At 41.1% G+C, this 22,667-nt stretch overlaps 1 protein-coding gene across 1 annotated transcript; it reads left to right on the top strand.

Moving 5' to 3' along the window:
- The first annotated feature begins 1,027 nt into the window (after positions 1 to 1,027).
- On the top strand, positions 1,028 to 12,400 carry LOC122559998 (tubulin beta chain-like). The gene is made up of 4 exons (XM_043710137.2): positions 1,028 to 1,317; positions 2,944 to 3,052; positions 5,447 to 5,557; positions 10,980 to 12,400. The coding sequence occupies exons 1-4, from the start codon at positions 1,261 to 1,263 to the stop codon at positions 12,041 to 12,043; spliced, it is 1,341 nt and encodes a 446-aa protein (XP_043566072.1). The 5' UTR covers positions 1,028 to 1,260; the 3' UTR covers positions 12,044 to 12,400.
- The last annotated feature ends 10,267 nt before the right edge of the window (positions 12,401 to 22,667 follow it).

Below are 22,667 nucleotides of genomic sequence, written 5' to 3'. Positions count from 1 at the left end.
TGTATTTCTGCTTGTCGAAGAGAACTAGGGGATATGGTTTCAAAACTAAGACAGAGGTGAATAGGACTTTTTTAAACTCTTGAGCATTGTGGGTATGTGAAAGTCATCCCTATAGTATGGTAGAGGCTGGATCATTTGAACATTTTTAAAGGTAAGGTGGAAACATCCTTCAGTAACAAAAGGGTCAAACAATTTTGGGAAGCAAAGAGGTAAGTGGAATTAGGGCAACAATCAGATCAGCCATGATCTTATAAAATATCAAACAGAGTTAAGGCCCTGCTCCTGACTAATTTGTATGTTCTTATTTATGCTCATATTGTATCACCTCACATTTATCTGTGCGGACCCTCATTTGCCAATTACATAATAATTCTGCAAGTTCGTATATTTCACTGCAGTCCCTCTTTATTTTAACTACACTGCCTAATTTGGTGTATATTACAAATGTAAGGTATTATTCTTTGCCCTTTCATTCTGCAGTGTAAAGAGACCACACCTTGAGTGCTTTGAGGAGAGAGTGATTTGGTACATATTGCTTATAATTTAGAAGAATGAGAAGTGATCTATTGAACATAATCCTAAAACTCAATTGAAATGCTAGTTGCTGGAATTATTTTACCCTAACTGGGTGAGTCTAGAGTAGTTTTAGAATAAGAGGTGGGAAATTTAAGACTGAGATTAGGAGAAGTGTATTCCTTCAATGGATTGTTAATCTTTGAAATCTTCACCTTAACAGCGCGCATGCTCAGTCCACGAAGAATCAAATCAGAGATCCATTGATTACTGATTAGTCAAGAGATATTTGGAGAGCGTGGGGAGGTGGAACGTGGGCAAATAGTTCATCCATTTGATCGTAGTCAATGGCACAGTAGGTTCGTGAAGCTGATTTAATCTACTCCGGCTCCTATTTCTGAAATTCTAGGTTTAGTTCATGATACTGTGAGGCAACTACATCTCCCAGAGTGCACAAGGTTGGACACTTTATAAAAGCGGTGGCCGAAGGAGGCGCTTCGCTAATGTGAGCCGGGAGCTGTAGAGCAGTGTCTTAGCGGTAGTTGCAGAGCTCCATCCTAACGGCGAGCCCTCCGCAATATTGACACCCTTCTGCAGCAAACAAAAAAGCGACCTTTACAGCTGTCCGCAAGCGCACCATTCCCCGCAGCATATGTTAAGCGATCAAACATCTGAGTTTTTCTTGTAATTGATCGTGGGGTATCTACCAAAAGAAACAAGAGTCCCCTAAAAAGAGCAGGAGCAACAATGAGGGAAATTCTACACATCCAGGCTGGACAATGCGGGAACCAGATCGGAGCCAAGGTAAGAAATCCACCACTAACCACATTCAAATCATTTCTGTTCCTAAAAAAAAATGCAAATCATTTCTGTCAATCGAAATGATCTTATAAAATGCTACTCAGCTATGTCCCATCAAGGAAATGAAACCACGCCCTTTCTACACTGCTTTAAACCGTTAGGATTTCATTCCATCTGACAATTCGCATTGAGACTGCATCATATGGTGTATTTTCCAGCTGGTGCAGCTGTTTTTTTTCCTGGAGAAAAGGGATTCTGCTTAAATTGCTAGGTTTGTGTCTGCAAGTGGGGCTGTGTGAGGAGTAGGACATGCGCACAGGCTGCTGCTGACAGGCTTGCTCGCCTCGCTCTCTATTCCTTTGTCTACTCCACAATTCGACAGAGAAGCGGCCGGTTCTCATTCCCATCTCAATCAAAGCCTCTCACTCTGGGAACCAAGCCTTGGCTCAATTTGAAGCAAACACGGGGATCGATCTTGGGTTTTTTTTAAATCAAAGTTTGGTTTTCCAGGATACTCCCAAATTCCTGAGGTCATGCAAAGCTTTATTTCTCCCCCCCCCCCCCCCCCGCATAAAGCAGGAGTTTCAAGGAAAAAAGGCTCAGCAGACCAATAATATTTTTTTACAAGTCAAATTGTTCCAGCGTTCATAAATGGTTTTTTTGTATGTTTGCAGCATAATATAATAATTAGCTACCCGATGTCCCCTCCTCCCCCTTGAGCGGGTAGTTGCGTTTTATGGGGTAATCGGTTCCATTCTTCCCCCACCCGGGTTTGAGTCTGTTCTGCTTTGGATCTGTTCTACTGCTGAGTCTGCAATATGTGAGGAATCTCCTGCATTCTCCGGCAGCTGGTCCTTTCCCAGTCAGTCCCAGAAAGATGAAGTCTCTCGGGGTTACAAGAGGAAGCCGCTGGCTTTCCCCCGGGAAAGTTCCCATACAGACAGGAAACTGCGGGAGTGGGGTATCCAGCTGTCACATGCGAATGAAGGGTTCACTGATTCCCAATCGAATGTTATATTGAGTGCTGTACGCCTAGGGGTTTGTGTGAGTTGACAAGGAAAACACTCTTATCGTCTCCCTGCTGGTGGAGGGAATCATTCCATTGTACCCCATTCACTGTCGGCTCTATTCTGTCGATGTGCAGCTAAAAAGGGTGTGGTTTATATAGACCGTCGCAAACCCCTCAACTTCAATGGCCTGCGCCCTTCACCATATCTGCCTGTAATTGTTCCAGACCGCATCGCATGCGTGCAGACACGTCCAAGAATAAGGTGAGTAATAATTATCTCATTCAGACTGGGCATTCATCATCAAGCTTTATCAATTAAAACGCTGCATATTCGACCAATAATTTTTCACTTTTCGCAGAAGATCGGGGAGTTATTCCGGATGTTTTGACCAATATTTATCCCTCCATCAATTTCAGGGAAGCAGATTATCTAATAATTTCACATTACCTTTGTAGGAGCTTTCAGTGGACAACTCGATTGCACTGTTCCTACATAAGTGACCATACTTCAAAATCACTTCACTGGCACTCTTAAATGTGATTGTGAAAGAAGCTACATAAATGCGAGTATTTTCCTTACATTTGTGAATGAACTTGTGCTTGTTAATCCATGTTCATAGTTTTGGGAGGTGATCAGCGACGAACATGGAATTGATCCTTCGGGAAGTGCCCGTGGTGAAAGTGGTATACAGCTGGATAGGATCAACGTCTATTACAATGAAGCAGCCGGTAAGGAATCCCGCCACCCAGAGGATTTGATGTTGTCTATGCAACTGTCCATTGCACTGACTGAAAGTTTGAGGGGGAGAGAACCCAAGCACAAAGGTGTTGATCTTTTTGGAGAGAATCATTGATCCCGTAGAACCATTGAGTAAGCTACAAATTATTAAAGATCTATGGGGTTAGTTGCTGTTCCATGCTGAGACAGCACGCCACTTTTATTTCACTTTTAACTGTTTGCTCTTAATTTCTCAATCTGACAGATGTGGTCTGCTGCACTGCCGTCTTTGATAGTCACCAGATTTCTACACTTAAAAGCTTCAGTCCCTGTTCTTTAAACTTCTAGGGTCTGAAAAATTGGTTTAAAAAATGTTGTCTGATTGGAGTAAAATAGCTGCTGTTTCAATGGCAAAAAAATCCATCATTGAGGGACAGCCTTTTCTAAACCTTAAGAGATGAGTACTTTTCAAAAAGCTAAGTCTAAAGGCTGATAATTCAGACAAGAATGCAAAGTAGAAATGAAATATCAAGCTAAGTAAAAAAAAAAATCACAAACAGGATCTTGGATACTCTTGAGTTTTGCCATTTCTCTGCTCACCCATTCATTTTAACAGGCATGGACAGACGATTGTGGGCTGCTGAGTGCATCAGAAGATTATGATCTTGCTTAGAAATTAAAATCAGAATTTAAAAGTAGATAGCAAAAGAGGGAAGAGAAACAGCTGACTAAGAAGTAAAACAAAATGGTAACTTAACAAAGGCAATAGATTGACTACTTTCATCCCTTACTTCCTAATCTATCAAATGTGACACTTGTATACCACTGCCAGATATATTCCAAGTAAAACAGAGGGATGAGAAGAATACATTTTAGTTCAGTATATGATGGGTAATAAAAGCAAAATGCTGGGAGTACTCCAATAGATTTGGATGTGTATGAAAGAAAGAGTTAATATTTGAAGCTGATGGCCTTTTTTCCAGAGTTTTCAAATACAGCAACAGATGACCAGGAGATCCTGGATTTATGATACCAAAGAATTAATGATATTAAGAACACATCTTGAGGAAGTAGTATCCTTAAGATGAAGGAAAGGAGTATTACAAAGGGTTCTGATTTAAAACCACACCAACTTTGAAGGGAGAAGGAAGTAATTGGTAAGAATAGGATAGAGGAAATTATTTGCTGATACATTGGTCAACCAATAGCTGGATCTATTAACGGTATGTGTTAATACTTCACACTCTCTCATCAAGAATCAGACATTTATGTCACAGGAGACTATTTAGCCCATTGTTTCTGTACTGGCTCTTTACTGCATCAATCCAAAATAAATACAATTATACGCTTTCTCCTCATCTTTCCCTGCCTTGTAATATCTCTGGGACACCCGGACCAACCAACCTAACCACCCTGTAGCTCAACATTTCAATTCCCCCTCCCACTCCACCAAGGATATGCAGGTCTTTGGACTCCTCCATCGTCAGACCACAGCAAAACGACGGTTGGAGGAAGAACGCCTCATCTTCCGGCTAGGAACCCTCCAACCACAAGGGATGAACTCGGATTTCACCAGTTTTCTCATTTCCCCTCCCCCCAGCCTGTCTCAGTCAAATCCATCAAATTCAGCACCGCCTTCCTAACCTGCAATCTTCTTCCCGACCTCTCCGCCCCCACCCCAGTCTGACCTATCACCCTCACCTTGACCTCTTTCCACCTATCACATTTCCGACGCCCCTCCCCCAAGTCCCTCCTCCCTATCTTTTATCTTAGCCTGCTGGACAAACTGTCCTCATTCCTGAAGAAGGGCTAATGCCCGAAACGTCGATTCTCCTGTTCCCTAGATGCTGCCTGACCTCCTGCGCTTTTCCAGCAACACATTTCCATTTTTGTAATATCTCTAGTCTGTCTTAAATACTGGAAGAGACCATTAAATATTTATTTAACTTTGTTGGAAGCTTTAGGCTGGGTTTAATGGAAGCAATATGGATCTAATCTTCTGGCTCAAAGAGCTCTGAGTTGCCTCTGTTCATGTAGGCCTTCCCCATTAAACAATAAGCATGTAAGTGGTCGATAAGTTATTCTGGGATCAAAGGAGAATGTCCTGACGGCAGCTGGCCACTGAGGCCAGAAACTCTTCATTGCTTGGCAGTATCCTGGGAAGTGATGGCATGATGTGTGTTGCTATGGTGAAGGATGGTGTTTGTTTGACATTAATTGCCTTATTATCGACTTCAAATGGCAGTGTGAGGCTGTCCTTCATCAGAGCAGAGGCAGGAAGGTCGCTGGGCTTCCACCCATCTACCGGATTAAATGATCCTCACCATTAACTCACTATAGAAAACACCATTAAATTCCACTCTTCTTATTTTCTTTAATGTTGCTCTTGTATTTCTCTTTTCCAGGTGACAAGTATGTTCCTCGTGCAATTCTGGTGGATTTGGAACCTGGGACTATGGACTCTGTCAGATCTGGACCATTTGGACAAATATTTAGACCAGATAACTTTGTATTTGGTAGGAATATAGCAGTATAACTTTTTTATTGCATAAGCAAATGCTTCAGTACAGCTGATTGGAATCTATAGATGAAGTAGCTCAGTGTAATTGGACCAAAGATGGAGCCTTTTTTATTTAAGTACTATTCTCCCTTCAAAAATGAGATTTCAGTCCCAGGTTTAATGTGTGCAATCTTCTGTTACTTACCACTCGGAGGTGAATGAGGTGACTGACCCTCGAGCATGTCTCGTCCAGGGAAGGAAATTATGGAAATGGTACTTGAAAGATCATACAATGATTAGGTAGAGTCAATGTGGGTTTATGAAAGGATAATTGTATTTTCTAAAGCAGATTTTGTTTTAAAGGTTAACTACAAGGGTGGATGATCAGGAAACAGTACAAATAGTATATTTAGATTTTGGGTATTATTCATTTTGTTGAAGTACTGAGGCAATACATAGTTTTACTGATCATACAAGGCTAGTTGGAAAGTAGCTGTGTGGAGATCATAAAGAAGCTGAAGAGGGAGAAATGTAGCTTAAGATAGTAAATGAGGTGGTAGATGGAAGAATGCAAATGTATTCACTTTGGTAGGAAGAATAGAAAACCTTTTAAATAGTGAGAAATATTAAATATTGTAATTAAGAAGAATTTGGGTATCCCTTTAACAGTTCTGCAACTACTGATTTGTTCAACCTCACCTTCACTATTTAATCCCCTAGTCCCCATTATTCTCTCTCATTCTGGCCTAAAAAGGCTTTCCACTCTGCTTGCCTAAGTTCAAAGAATACAGACATGAATATATACCACAGGCAACTAATTTAGCCCTTACTGTCAGATGGCCTCCTCCTTCAAGGACCACAATTTCCCCTCCCACGTGGTCAATGATGCCCTCCAGCGCATCTCATCCATTTCCCTCACCTCTGCTGTTGAACCCCACCCTTTCAATCACAAGGACAGAACTCCCCTGGTCCTCACCTTCCACCCCACCCCATACAACACATCATCCTCTGCCATTTCGACCACGTACAAACAGATCTCACCACCAGCGATATATTTCCCTACCCACTTATCTGGATTCCACAGAGACCATTCTCTCTGCGATTTCCTTGTAAGGTTCATGCCTCCCATCAATCCACCTTCCACTCCTGGCACCTTCCCTTGCCACCACAAGAGGTGTAAAACCTCTGCCCACATCTCCTCCTTGCCACCATCCAAGGCCTCAAAAGATCCTTCCATACCCAACAGATTTTCTTGCACCTCCACACTGTGTCCTTTCCTTGCGATGTGGTCTCCTGTATGCTGGACTGACAGGACGCCAACTTGCGGAACATTTTAGAGAACATCTCAGGGGACATATACGCTAAACAATCCTACTGCCCTGTGGCCAAAGACTTCAACCCCCGCTCCCACTCTGCCAAGGTCGTGCAAATCCTGGGATGCCTCCACCACCAAATTCTAGCCACCCAACGCCTGAAGGAAGAACAACTTATCTTCTGTCTTGGGACCCTACAACCACATGGGATCAATGTTGCTTTCACCAGTTTCCCCCACCCCACCTTATTCCAGATCTAATCCTCCAACCCAGCACCGTCCTTTTGAACTATCCGACCTGTCCATCCGCCTTCCCATCTATTCACTCCACCGTCTGCTCTAACCTATCACCGTCAGACTTCATCTACCTATTGCATTCCCAGCTACTCTTTTCTCTCCCCCCCCCCACCCCCCCCAGCCTTCCATTTATCTCTCAGCTCCCTTGCTCCCCCTCTTCCCCCCCCCCCCCGCCACTGCAAACTGTCTTCTTAAACCCCGCTCCCAAATCTCTTCCATCTTTGTCTCCAACAGAAAATGAGGAGCTTATGGATGTCTTGTTAGTATCTTCCGAACACTTGCAATTCCCCAGTTCAACAGGCCATCCACCTCTAAGGCCCAAGCTTCATTCTTGATGTCATTTTACATCTTTCCCTAGTTTCTCTCTCCTCACACCTTCCTGATCTCATCATGTCCATAAGGCCCACCTCTTGCTCCCTCAACCCTTTTTGATCAAATCCGCTAACCCCCACAACTTCCCTTGGACTTATCCTAACTAGTAGAGTGACCAATTTTCTTCTCTGGGTATTGTTCGTCCCTCATGAAATCTGTTGTCATCACTCATCTGAATAAGTCAACCCTTGATCCCACCACCCTTTCAAACTAACTGTCCATCTCCAAGCTCCTGTTCCTGTTCACAGTTGTTTAACATAATGTTACCTCCAAAACCCATGTTCATATATACCAGAGTTTCATGCTTGAATTCTTCCAATCAAGTTCCTGGCCCTACTGCAGTATTGAATCATCTCCTTTTATTCTTATAAATGAGTCAGAAACCTTCGTAACTCCTAATGTTTAAATAGTCACTTGTACTGCCATAGAGCCCAGCACTATGAGACAAAAACTGGAGAATACAATTAGGGCAGTGAGAGTGTGTGGACATGGTGGGCCAAATGGTTTCCCTCTGTGTTACAACATCTGAGTCTATAAATGACATCTATGTGATTATAAGAATGTTAAACCTTCTTTCTTTAACCTTCTCTACCTATCTGCAGCTTTTTACACCTTCAACACCTATTCACTGACCTGTAACTGCATTTGCTTAGTTCTGTACTTGTCTAAATCATACAGATTTTTAGTCAGAGTCACAGCATGGAAACTGACCCTTTGGTCCATGCCAAATGAAATCCTAAACAAAATTAGTTCCACCTGCTCCTGGCCCATATTCCTATTCATGTACCTATCCAAATGTCTTTTAAACGTTGTAATTGTACCCACATCCACCACTTCAGGAAGTTCATTCCACCTGTGAGCAACCCTCTGTGATTAAAAAAAAATTGCTTCTCATGTCTTTCTTCAAATCTCTCTTCTCTCTCCTTAAAAATGCGCCCATAGTCTTGAAATCCTCCATCCTAGGGAAAAACAACTATTATTACCTCTATCTATATCTCTCATTATTTTATAAACTTTTATAGGTTGTGTCAACCTTCTATGCTTCAGTGGAAAAAGTCCAGGCTATTCAGCCTTTCTTTATAATTCAAACCTTCTGTATCCGGCAACATCCTGGTAAATCTCTTCTGAACCCTCTCCAGCTTAATAATATCCTTCCTATAACTGGGCAACCAAAACTGGACACAGTATTCCTGAAGAGGCCTCACCAATGTCCTGTACAACCTCAACATGATTTCCCAACTCCTATACTCAAAGGACCGAGCAAGAAGGCGAACATACCAAATATCTTTTTAACCACCCTATCTGTATGTGATGCAAACTTCAAAGAATTATGTACCTGCTATTCTACAACACTCAAAAGGTCCTACCATTAATTGTGTAGATTAAAGTGGCGCTGGAAAAGCACAGCAGGTCAGGCAGCATCCGAGGAGCACCACTCTAATCTAGACTCTGGTTTCCAGCATCTGCAGTCCTTGTTTTTTGCCATTAATTGTGTAAGCCCTACCCTTGTTTGTACCAAAATGCAATACCTCACTTTATCCAGATTGAACTCTATCTGCCATTTTTCAGCCCATTGACTCATCTGATAAAGATCCCTTTGTAATCTTAGAAAACCTCTTCACTGTCTATTATGCTACCCATTTTGGTGTCATCTGCAAACTTACTAACTATGCCTTCTATATTCTCATCCAAATCATTTATATTAATGACAGACAAAACAAGACCCAGAACTGATCTCTGTGGAATACCGCTAGTGGCAAGTCTCCAGTCTGAAAAACAACCCTCCACCACTTGTCTCCTGCTGTTAAGTCAATTATGTATCCAACTGGCGAACTTACCCTGAATCCCGTATGACCTAATGTTACTAATTAGTCTATCATGCGGAACCTTGTCAAAGGCTTTACTAAAATCCAAATGAACAACATCTGCTCTGCCATCATCAATCTTTTTGTTACCTTCCTCAAAAGACTCAATCAAGTATGAGAGACATGAACCTTTCCTTTTTTGCCTCTAAATGTCCATAAATCTTATCTTTTATAATCATCCCCAACAATGTACCCACATCCAAAGTCAGACTCCGGTCTATAGTTACCTGGTTTCTCCTTACAACCTTTTTTTAAACAAAGGTACAACATGAACCACCCCCCAGTCATCAGGCACCTCACCTGTAGTTAAAGATGAGTAAATATTTATGCAGCTCCTGTACAGAGCTGAAAATGTGTTGCTGGAAAAGCGCAGCAGGTCAGGCAGCATCCAAGGAGCAGGAGAATCGACGTTTCAGGCATGAGCCCTTCTTCAGGAAGAAGGGCTCATGCCCGAAACGTTGATTCTCCTGCTCCTTGGATGCTGCCTGACCTGCTGCGCTTTTCCAGCAACACATTTTCAGCTCTGATCTCCAGCATCTGCAGTCCTCACTTTCTCCTTGCAGCTCCTGTACACCCCAGATGTTCCCCAGAGATCTCTTTTTGCCCCTGTAGTTCTCATGCTGTCCTCAGCAACGTCATCTTTTGACACAGTTTGTTTTCATATGTAAACAGATTACACTACTCTCCCCCACACCCCTTTCTCAGCTACTACACTAGTGCTAAATTATAAGACTGCTTGTCTCAGGTGAGCACAAACTTCCACCAATCGCTCATTGGGAGGAATTAGGTGAATGCCTTTGATTTCTGTTCTCAACGCCAACCTTCTGTATTTCAACAGCTGGGGCTGAACCAGACCTTAGTGATATTAGTTTTTGATCAAAAATCTATGATCATTAAGACTATTTTTACCTCTGCAACAGTGCCAAGTTATACCCCTGACCCTTGCTCACCTGTTACTGAAACCCCCTCATCCATGTCCTTGATATCTTTAAACCCAACTATTCTAAGGCTTCCCAAATTCTTTAAACCTGGGGTAATTCAAAATTCTGCTGTCCTTCTCCTTGCACTAAGTTCCATTCACCCATCACTTCTACATTTGCATTAGCTCCTGGTCAAGTACTGTCTCAATTTAAAAATTCTTGTTCATTTCAAAGACCTCCTTGGCTGCCTTCATTTCTGTAATCTCTTGAGGAACACAATTTACAAAGCATCTGCCCTCATCCAATTCTGACTTCCTGAGCATCCCTAATTGGAATTTCTCCACCATCATTGGCAGTTCAACATCTATGCCTCACTTTTTTTTTCCCCTCCAGATTCTCCTTAAAGCCTATCTCTTTTGCTATTTGTATTTGCTGTTCATGTTGCATATATGATAGGTAATCATATGAGTCAGGCAAAAAGGACTGTTGGCTTCTGCGGAATTGTACTACCGTGTGCAAGGAAGACCTGAAGAAAATCAACCCTTCAAACATAATATTTTCAACATAGTAGTAATCAGAAATAAAAATGATTGTATAAAAATTAGTTTCGGAGCAGAAAAGCTTTGAATGGCATTGTAACACGTGCTTTTGCATGTACTGTCTTTCTTCTAGGTCAAAGTGGTGCTGGAAATAATTGGGCCAAAGGTCACTACACTGAGGGAGCTGAACTGGTGGATGCAGTGCTTGATGCGGTGAGGAAGGAGTCTGAAAGCTGTGACTGTTTACAGGGATTCCAGCTCACTCACTCTCTGGGTGGTGGTACTGGCTCTGGGATGGGCACCCTCCTCATCAGTAAGATCCGGGAAGAATACCCTGACCGTATCATGAACACATTCAGTGTGATGCCCTCACCTAAAGTTTCGGACACTGTGGTGGAGCCATACAATGCTACCCTGTCTGTCCATCAGCTGGTGGAGAACACAGACGAGACATACTGCATTGACAATGAAGCCCTTTATGATATCTGCTTTCGTACCATGAAGCTGACCACTCCCACATACGGAGACCTTAATCACTTGGTCTCTGCAACCATGAGCGGAGTTACCACATGCCTTCGCTTTCCTGGACAACTCAATGCTGACCTTCGCAAGCTGGCAGTGAACATGGTGCCCTTCCCTCGGCTCCACTTCTTCATGCCAGGCTTTGCCCCACTAACCAGCCGTGGCAGCCAGAATTACAGAGCACTCACTGTGCCAGAGCTAACCCAGCAAATGTTTGATGCTAAAAATATGATGGCAGCTTGTGACCCGCGGCATGGACGCTACTTGACCGTTGCTGCCATATTCCGAGGCCGGATGTCCATGAAAGAAGTAGATGAGCAGATGCTGAATGTTCAGAACAAGAACAGCAGTTACTTTGTGGAGTGGATTCCCAATAACGTTAAGACAGCTGTCTGTGACATTCCTCCCCGGGGCCTCAAAATGTCCTCTACCTTCATCGGCAACAGCACTGCCATTCAGGAGTTGTTCAAGCGAATCTCTGATCAGTTCACTGCCATGTTCCGTAGGAAGGCCTTCTTGCACTGGTACACTGGAGAGGGGATGGATGAGATGGAGTTCACTGAAGCTGAGAGCAACATGAATGACCTGGTATCAGAGTACCAACAGTATCAGGATGCTACTGCAGATGAACAGGAAGAGTTCGAAGAAGAAGAGGGAGATAATGATGAAGCATAGGTATGGTGGGATCATCAAGAAGCCTCTCTATTGGAGAGAAAGTTGTTTTGAGTCAACTATTGAATTCTGCTGATTCTTCCAGCCATTTAATTAAGAAGACATTGTGATGCTAATGGAAATGGAATTCCTTTTTGAAGGTTTGTGTGTGTGGTTTAATATGATCTGTAGTTTTAAAACAATAGTGCCCACAGTAGGCTATGTTCTGAAATTCAACTTTATGAACTGGCCTGAAAAGTCTTATCCTGCAGCTGCTGAACCTGTCTGAGTACCTTGTTTTAGTTTGTTAAGAAAAAGTGAGGTCTGCAGATGCTGGAGATCAGAGCTGAAAATGTGTTGCTGGAAAAGCGCAGCAGGTCAGGCAGCATCCAGGGAACAGGAGAATCGACGTTTCGGGCATAAGCCCTTCTTCCTGAAGAAGGGCTTATGCCCGAAACGTCGATTCTCCTGTTCCCTGGATGCTGCCTGACCTGCTGTGCTTTTCCAGCAACACATTTTCAGCTCTGTTTTAGTTTGTTAGATTGGTAATTTGTGTGCTTCTAAATAAAGATACCTTGTCAGTTCTGGTGTTGACATACAGCCTTTTAAACTCCTTTACTGATTGTTTTACTGCCTGAAAGCCCGTAAAACAATCTCTAAAATGGGAAGCAGATTGCAGATTGGCAACTGCAACAAGGAGGGCAGTGAGAGATTTGCCCTTCATTCATTAAAGTACTAGTATGATCCCTTTTTACTTGCAGACTATTTTGTTTATTTTCTCTCTTCAGCTGAGATAAAGTAAGGATACTTCTAAAAACTATTAAATGTAACAATCGGGCACTATAGCTTTAGATGTAGTCAGTTGTTTTAAAAAGGAAATGTAATTAATAACAAAACCTTCCCTAGAAGAGTAGCATAAAGCACTGTTCAGTAATAAGTGTTGAGATCAGATGGTGTTATGTTGATTTGAGATGCAGAGGTAGACCTTGGAACAGAGGTTTTCAACTCCATGAACTGCCAAAGAGCCCTCAACAGGTTCATACAGCTCTTTCTGGATCGGTGATTGTTCTCTATATTGCATGCCTATCTAAGTTTGTCTTTCTGCGATGTTTGTACTGTGAAAATCAAATCATTCAAATAAATCAATACAACTTCTTTCTTTGTTTTTTTTCTTCTCCAGCTGATTAAAGGGTACTGACTGTAACTACAGTTGCTTGCTTTTACCAAAATTGAGTCAGAGTGGAGAAACATGGGGAATGGCAAAAAGTTCAATCAAATCAAAACCATGATTCCTTTCTGCTGATAAAAATCTGGATATACAGCACCTTGATACTGATCCAGAAATGAAATAAAAGGCCTTTTAATTTTAAAAGTTATTTTGAGGTGCAATTATGTAGATAAATGCAGCAGCCATTTTGTATGCATTGAAATGCAGAGAATGACAATGAATTGAATGTCTGAGTTATCTCCTTTTAGACATGGGTTCATCAATCAAATCTTGCATACTCAGGAGTCCATTTGGGCCATTGTGTCTGTGCTGGCTGTTTCAAAGAACTGTAATTTATTCACATGTCCCAATCTTTTCTCCATTTTTGTATAAATTGAGAATGCTCTTCAAGTACATGTTCAATCATCTTTTGAAAGATGGTATGAAATCTTGTTCCATCGTTCTTCTAGCCAATTATTTATCATTTATGACCTCTGGTTACCAAGTCTTTTATTACAGATGCAATACCTGATACTCCAACAGAGGCCTAAATAGATTTATAAAGGTTTAGCATGACTTTTCTAAAGACATAGAACAGTGGAACACAGGATTTTTGTATTCAGTGACACAAAAGTCAAGTCCCTGTAGACTTTCCTGAACGCTTTATTATCTTGCTCTGCCACTGTCAAAGATTCTTCTGCTCATACATTGCTCATGTCTTGCCATCTTGTTTTTTCCATACACTTGCCACTGAACTGTATTAAAATGCATGGCTAAAGAGGGAAGTTGCTCTAAACACCATTAGAATCTCCTATTCTGTTCCAAAAAGTAGACAGAATATTGGAATGCACAAGAGCATTATTCATGTTAGATTATTCTGTTCGTGTTGCAAAACAGAACAAACCACCAAAAACTGCATGAGGACTGTAATGACCCATGCCTTTATATGTATACAGGTATCTAAGAGATTAGAAGAGACCCCTGAAAAACTAGGGTCAACTTGTACACGAGGTATTTGAAAAATAGCAGCATTTTTGGCCAAAAATAAGGGGTTTACTTATATGAGAGATTGACCTACACATGAGTATATATGGTAGTTTATTTTAGAAATTTCTAAACGGACTACAAAGTAGACAGGTGGCAACTAAGATGTTAAGGGTGACATTTTCTTCTTTGGTCCAACCATTATGAGACTTAGCTTAATGTTGTTACATTGTTCATTACACTTCAGAGATTCTGTAGCCTTATCTAGAACATTGATATTGATAGGGCAGCACGGTGGCTCAGTGGTTAGCAATGCTGCCTCACAGCACCAGGAACCCAGATTCAATTCCAGCCTTGAGCAACTGTCTGGGTGGAATTTGCACATTCTTCCTATGTCTGCATGGGTTTCCTCCCACAATCCAAAAATGTGCAGGTTAGGTGAATTGGCCATACTAAATTGCCCAGTGTTCAGGGATGTGTAGGTTCGGTGCATTAGTCGGGGGTAAACGTACGGGAATGGATCTGGGTGGATTACTCTTCAGAGTGTCAGTGTGGAGTTGTTGGGCCAAAGGGCCTGTTTCCACGTTGTAGGGACTATATGATTCTATGATATCAGAAATACCTGATTGGAATTCGTACCTCGAGCCAAAATCTAACTTGCTTCTTTGCTCCCTAACAATGGTTATTTGGGTACCTACACATTTCAGTTAGACCAGGAGGAGCCGGGTTCAAACCCATTTCCATTATCTAATCAATTACAGTGGCAATTGATCAGACATTAGAGAGGAGGAAAGTTACCACCTCGTAGAAACTGTGATGTTGGGGATGAGGACTGCAGCAGATTGCAATCTGACCTGCCCCATTATTTTTGATACACTTTATAAGCTCATTTATGAAAAATGGTCAGTTGGGCAAAGAACAACGAGATAGCAGCTCTAACCAAATATGTCTAATCCTTCAGGAAATGCAAAATAAAGTTAATTCAAAAACTAATTCAAAGCTTGCATTAAAGTTCTGATGAAAGGTCAGTGACCTGGAACACATTTTTTCTGTCTCCACAGGTGCTGCTGGACCTGCAGAGTATTTCCAGCATTGTGTATTTCTATTTGATTTCCAGAATCTGCAATTTCTTGCTTTTGAATGGAAGAATTCATCATGGTCTTGGTGTTAAAATGCATTTCTTTATCGGAAGGCAATTCACATACCATAAAGTCATCAAGTAATTTTACCGAGTCTGTGACTATAAGTGAATTGCTGGTTTCATGCAGAAAATATTAGTTGCAATTTCAAAATGAAAACTTCTTTGTGGAGCTGATCTCCTTTATCGATACAGTTTGAAAGTATTTACATTGCAGTGGCTTTTCAATATTGCAATTTACTATTCTTGCTATTGATCCCTTCACTGCTCACTTCCCCATGGGAATGGATGAGAATAAACACCAGCTTTCCTGATCTGTCTAATTTCCTTAGATTCACCCAGCAGAAATTGGACTTATTCCATTGAATGTGCAGTGACTGTTGGTATTGGGACTGTCAGGATGTGTATTTATTGATATGTACAGTATACACATATATAAGTACAAAGGGAGTGGAGTTGGCACAGCGAAATGGCTCTTTCAGAGTCACAATAGATTTTATGCACCTCCTGTGTTGTGACAACTCTGATTCAATTTTATATGTTGTAGTGCATCACCACCATGCCTCTGATTTTGATTTGATTATAAATTAATTTGTTCTCACCTTCACAAAATGAAGCTGCAGAATCTCATCGTTCACAATTTAAATTTGTTTGTGAATGGGACAGACAGGAAAGGCTATTAATCCAGTCATGTCAGTACAGCTGTATCAAATTTCAACAGGCTTAAACTGCAGTAATAATAGAACTTGAGAAACAAACTGAGATCTTGAGTTGTGACAGCTGTTACCCCAGCTGCCAAGTCAGTTACTGTAGTGTATAGATTTCCCAAATTATGGAAATGTCAGAAAAACATTCGACACCTCTCTACACCAATTGTAGCAGCCAAAATACTGCACTTGCTAAGACTGGCCAGTGGACAAGGGATGGAACCTAGACTGATCTGTAGTTTCATGGACAGCTGGCTGTTTCCACTAGCTCCAATGTTAATAGTTAGGAAACTCTCACAATTCTGAAATGTCTAATGTACTTCAGGTAAGGAAAACTGTCATTTTTACCTGCTCTGGTCTACATGTGACACCAGACCCATCAGAAATGTGTTGACTCATAACTGCTCTGTGAAATGACCTAACAAGCTATTCAGTTGTGTCAACTGCTAAAATGTCTCAAAAAAAGAAATGAAACTGGATGGGCCACCTGATACTGACCAAGACACTGAAAATGACACGAGCAGACTCCAGCCTGAAAAGTCTTGCTTACTAACCTGTGGGGTCCAGTACCAAAATTGGAATAACTACTTCATAGGTGAGTCACGCAACATTCTGGCACAGTCATACTCACCATGTCATAATTCTCCCGCAAGGCGACAAAACCTTTTTTCATCTACCCTGTCAAGTCCTATAATAATCTTGTATTTTTTAATAAGGTCATCTCCGATTCTTCTATATTCTAACAAGTACAGCCCCAAACTATTCAATCTCTCCTCAGAAGACCGTTCCTGGTATCAGCCTAGTGAACCTCTTCTGGGCTTGCTGCAATGCTAGTATATCTTTTCTTAAATAAGAAGCTCAAAACAGTTCACAGTATTCCAGCTGTAGTCAGACTACTACCTTTGAGCAAAACTTCCCTATCTTTGTACTTCATTCCCTTTGAAATAAAGGGCAACATTTCATTTGCCTTTCCTAATACCCACTGAATTTTGATGTTCTCTTTTTGTGATTCATGGACAAGAACTCCCAAATCCCTCTCCTCAGTATTCAGCTTCTCTGTTCCTCCAACCAAACTGCATAATTTCACATTACTCCACATTATATTCCATTTGCAAAGCTTTTGCCCACTCAATTAACCTGTCTATAGCCCTCTGTAGACTGGTGGCATCCTCACTGCTTGTCTTCCCACCTATTTTTATGTCACCTGCAAACTTGATTTAGTTCATTCATTTTCTTCATCCAAGTCATTAATACATACTGTATATAATTGTGGCTCCAGCACTGATCCCTGTGGCCCACTTCCAATTACAGATTGCCACCCTGAAAATGCCCCATATCCCAACTGTCCTCTATCAGTTCATCAATCCTCTACACTTACTAAATAGAGTACATTAAATAGACTAATGTACAGAACCAGATCAAATGCCTTCTGAATATTGTATCCACTGATTCCCCTATATCTATCCTGTGTGTTAACTCCTCAAAGAATTCTATTTTCCCTTCATGAAGCCATACTAACAGTGCTTGATCATACTATGTATTTAAGTGTTCTGCAATTACATTCTTTATAATAGATTGTAACATTTTCCCAACAATAGATATTAACTCGTCTGTGCTGACCAGATATTCTAAATTAATCAGTCCAATTTGCCTGCATTTGGCCCATATCTGTCTAATCCATTACTCTTCATATACCCCATCCAGATACCTTTTTAAATGTCATAATTGTGCCAGCCTCCACCACTTCCTCTGGTAGCCTACTCCGTACATAAACCACCCTCTATGTAAAAAAATTGCCTCTTAGGTCACTTTTAAATCTTTCCCCTCTCACCTTATAACTATGCCCTCTTGTTTTGGACTCCCCTTCCCTGAGAAGATGACATGACTTGGCAATTCACCCTATCCACATCCCTCATGATTTTATAAACCTCTAAAGTCATCCCTCAACCTTTGACGCTCCAGGGAAAATAGCCCTAGCTTATTCAGTCTCTCCATATAGCTCAAATGCTTCACATACTTGTAAATCTTTTCTGCGCCCTTTCAAGTTTAACAACATCTTCCCTATTTAAATACAGGTGTTATGTTCTAAGTTTTCCAATCCTATGGCAGTTTTCTAGAATGTAAGAAGATTACTACCAGTGCATCTACTATCTCTGGAGCTGCTTACATCAAATATTCATTGGTCTTTAGCCCCATGAAATTTCCTAGAACATTTTAGCTATTGATAGTTATTATATTTATTTCCTCTCCACCTTTTTCCCTGGAATATTTAGTAATTTTGGAATGCTGTTTGTGTCTTCTGCGTGAAGACTGAGCAGAATATTTGTTCAACCCTTCTGTAGTGTTCAGTCTAATTTTCCAAAACCATAAGTTAATCCTGTGATCAGCATGCTGCTCTGTGCGGAACTTTGGAGCAGCTGCATGTGTACGCAACTTAGAGGGAACTTTGTTCACCATTATTACTTCCCTAGCCTTATTCTCGAAAGGGCCCACATTCACTTCAGCTTCTCTCTTCCTTCTTTACAGAAGTTCTTGGTAATCTTAACTTCCCTAGTTAACCATGATTGGCTATCTGCTTCCTGGAACCTTCTTCCTGACTGGAATATGTCTTTGTTGTGGCCATGCACTATTTTCTGTTATTGTTCCTCAACCAACTTTGCTGTTTAACTCCTTTCCCAGTCCACTGTAGTCAGCTTGTAACCATGTCACTGTAATGCCTGTAAGATCATACCTGTTAACCTGTATTTGTGCGGTTAATTTATTCTAAGTTTTACATGTGTTCAAGATCCATTAATTTTGCTTTCTTGTCATTTTCCCTTTGACCCTATTTACTGCTGTTTTTGTGTTTGTATCTTCTGTCCCTTCCTGTCCTATTCTGTGTATCATTTGTTCCTTGCTCCAGTCCTACTCTTATTGGCTACCTCATCTCTTTTATTCCAGTATATTTATGATTTTATCTGTGCTATTTCACATACTAATCTTAAACTGAAAACTTCATAATCTTTCTTCCAATTTCCATCCTTCTCTCACCTTTATGATTAGATTAGATTACCTACTGTGTGGAAACAGGCCATTCGGCCCAACAAGTCCACACCAATCCTCTGAAGAGCAACCCACCCAGACCCATTCCCCTGAGTAATGCACCGAACACTACGGGCAATTTAGCATGGCCAATTCACCTAACCTGCACATCTTTTGACTGTGGGAGGAAACCGGAGCACCTGGAGGAAACCTATGCAGACACGGGAAGAATGTGCAAACTCCACACAGACAATTGTCTGAGGTGGGAATTGAACCCGGGATATTGTCCAACACTGACTCTTCCTTTCATAGATGCAGAGTCATACAGTTCAGAAACAAACCTTTGGTCCAACCAGTACATGCTGTCCATAATCCCAAACTAAACTAGTCCCACCTGTCTGTGCTTGGCCTGTATCCTTCCAAACATTTATTATTCATGTACCTACATCATTGTCTTTTAAGCATTGTAACTACCCACATCTACCACATCATCTGGAAGTTCATTCCACACATGAACCAGTCTGTGCACAATAAAAAATATACCCCTCATGTCTTATTTAAACCTTTAGCCTCTCACTTAAAAATATGGCCCCTTGTTTTGAAATCTCTTCCTCAACTTCTCTATTTTCATTTCTGGAAATGGATTATCAAAATATTCATTGCAAGTCCACTGGTACTAGCAACTATTTTGAACACACTTCCTCTTACCCTAACCAGTGCTTCAGATATGTCTTTCATTATTCTTAATCAAGGTATTATCTCTCCCCACCAATGTTGACAGGATCCTCAACCATGTCCAATCTATTTCTTGCACTTTCAACTTTCCCTTTCCTTCCTAGAACTGATAGGAATCCCCAGTCAAAACCGAAAGAACTGCAGATGTTGTAAATTAGAGACAAAAATAGAAATTGCTGGAAAAGCTCAACAGATCTGGCAGCATCTGTGGAGAGAATCAAGAGTTAATGTCTTGGGTTAAGTGACCCTTCCTCAGAACTAAATAAGCTCTGGCAGCATCTGTGTAGAGAATCAAGAGTTAACATTTTGGGTTGAGTGGCCCTTCCTTAGAATTGAATAAACTCTGATTTCCCTACACAGATGCTGCCAGAGCTGCTGAGCATTTCCAGCAATTTCTATTTTTGTCTCGGAATCAGCTTTCACCCACGAGTCTTTGCAATCAATGCATCATCCCTCATTTCGATTACCTCTATCATAATGTCACCGCCAAACACAAAATGCACTCACTCCCCTTTCGGCATTACAAAGGCACTGTTCCCTCTGCAGCCCTATAGTCCACTCTTCAAACAGCTCCAAAACACGACATTCTCTTGCAGTACGGTTCCATGCAATTGTAGATTTAACACTTGCTCTTTTGCCTTCCACCTTTCACTATTGTAAAATCTCTCTTCAGTTATTACTGTACTGAATGCTCGCAATGTGGTTTGCTCTACAATCAAACAGACTAGGTGATTGCTTCAAGGAACACTTCTCTTTGTCTACCATTTTAATTTTCCACCTTGTTCTTACTCTAACGTGCAACAGTGAAGTGAATTAATGCAAGTGTGAAGAACAGCATCAAATTTTTAAATAGCGCTTTAGTATGTTGGACTCAACTTCAAGTTTAATAATTCTAGACAAAAAACTCTGGCCTTTTTAATTCATTTCATTTGGATATTTTGTTTTTAATCTTCTTTCCACTTTTGGACGATAGGATGGCAGAAAGATGAACTAACTATCTCCTCTAGTCACTGCTTCTGTTTCTATGATTGACACATTATCACTCAGAGTATTCACTCTGCCCCACTAACTCTTTTGTCGTTTAATGTGCCCTGCCATCCATTCTATTACAGGGATTCCCTATTGTACTTTTACCATATCCCACTTTTTTTTTGTTTCATATCTAGTATGCTTTTAACTTCCCACAGCTGAAAGCCCTAGCTGTTTTACTACAAATGTTGCCTGAATTTTCTTTGGGAGATTAGAGTGCACAACTGGCTACTGCGTCTTCCACATTACAGCAGTTCAGAAAGTATTTCATTGTAATGCACAGAAATTGATACTGAGATTGTGAACAGCGTAAATTAAATTCTATTTTTGGATACGGTTATGCCATTGATAGTAATTAAGATTTAGGATATTCGGATATTTTGGGTGTGTATTGGGGAGGACAACTGGAATTGTGGGTTATCTCAGATCCCATAGATTAGAAGCAAGTCATCCTACAGAAGGGACTGACTCAGAACAATGATTAAGATTGAGGCTTAGGTTTAGAGACGTAGTCAAAAACCCACTTTTAAAGTGATTGATAGACAAACAACTAAACAAAATGAAACATCAAAGATATGTTTGAAACATATGAAACAAAATGAAACATCAAACATCACAAAACATTTTCAACCTCCCTGAGGGTGACTGAACCTGCAATCCGCCGAAGTTCTTCATCCTTGAGCGCGAGGGAACTGAGTAAACGTTGGAAAAGTTAGCATGCGCCAGTCGGCGCAAGCGCAGATGATGATTTTAGAGCGCGCGTGCGGGTCGGTGCAGGCGCAGACGGTGAGATTGGTGCGGGCGGGTGGGTTGGCGCAAGCGCAGACTGTGGAAAAGGCGAGGTGCGGGGCAGGTGAGACATGATAGTTGTAGGTGTGAGTTGATGCTTTTAGCAGATAGGAACATAAGAACCAGGAGCAGGATTAGGCCACCTGATCCCTCGAGCCTGCTTCGCCATTTAGTAAGGTCATGGTTGATCTTTTTTGTGGACTTACCTCCATTTACCCGGCTCTCACCATATCTCTTAATTCCTTTATTCAAAAAAATCTCTCTTAGCTTTAAAAACGTCAACTTCTTCACTGAGCAGGGAATTCCATAGATTTACACCATTCTGGGTGAAGAAGTTCCTTCTCAATTTAGTCCTAAATCTGCACCCTTTAGTCTTGAGGCTATGTCCTCTTGTGTGAATTTCATCTGCCAGTGTAAACATTCTATTTTTATCTTATCTATTCCCTTCATAATATTATATGTTTCTATAAGATCATCCTTCATTCTTCTGACTTCCAATGACTATAACTCCAGTCCACTCAGCGTCTTCTTATAAGCCAACCCCCTCAACCCCGGAATCAACATAGTGAACCTCCTCTAGCGCTAGTACATCCTTTCTCAAGTAAGGAGATCCCAAACTGCACACAGTACTCCAAATGTGGCCTCACCAGCATCTTGTACAGCTGCAACATAGCCTCCCTGCTTTTAAACTCAATCCCTTTAGCAATGAAGGACAAAATTCCATTTGCCCTCCTAATTACTTGTAGTACCTGCAGACTAATTCTCTGTGATTCTTTATGAAATATGGTCTAAATAAACTGGTTTTGTCATGCCAAGCATAATTAATTTGTTTTATTTTAAACCTATTCCAGCATTTTTGTCATATACTGCACCCGTCAGTATTTGCTATATCAAATTCTTGAAGTGCTCACTACTGAAACCCTTCCAGTTAAATACTTGTTTGACAACAAATACCTGTACTGTGTGTCTAGAAATTTCCTCTAATTAAAAATTGAGATAACTAAAGCTATTGTTTTTGGCCCCCTAACACAAAATCCG

Source organism: Chiloscyllium plagiosum, unplaced genomic scaffold, assembly GCF_037043375.1.
Source record: "Chiloscyllium plagiosum isolate Xiang-an unplaced genomic scaffold, Cpla_swu_hap1 HiC_scaffold_15, whole genome shotgun sequence".
NCBI lineage: Eukaryota > Metazoa > Chordata > Chondrichthyes > Orectolobiformes > Hemiscylliidae > Chiloscyllium > Chiloscyllium plagiosum.
Note: the sequence above shows the minus strand (reverse complement) of the source record. Positions and strands in the feature narration are given on the sequence as shown.

Bases quoted from the DNA above. Each gene is read 5' to 3' on its own strand.
- LOC122559998 (XM_043710137.2), top strand. From the start codon at position 1,261: ATGAGGGAAATTCTACACATCCAGGCTGGACAATGCGGGAACCAGATC. The intron at 3,053-5,446 runs GTAAGGAATCCC...TCTCTTTTCCAG, and splicing joins CTATTACAATGAAGCAGCCG to GTGACAAGTATGTTCCTCGT. The intron at 5,558-10,979 runs GTAGGAATATAG...TCTTTCTTCTAG, and splicing joins ACCAGATAACTTTGTATTTG to GTCAAAGTGGTGCTGGAAAT.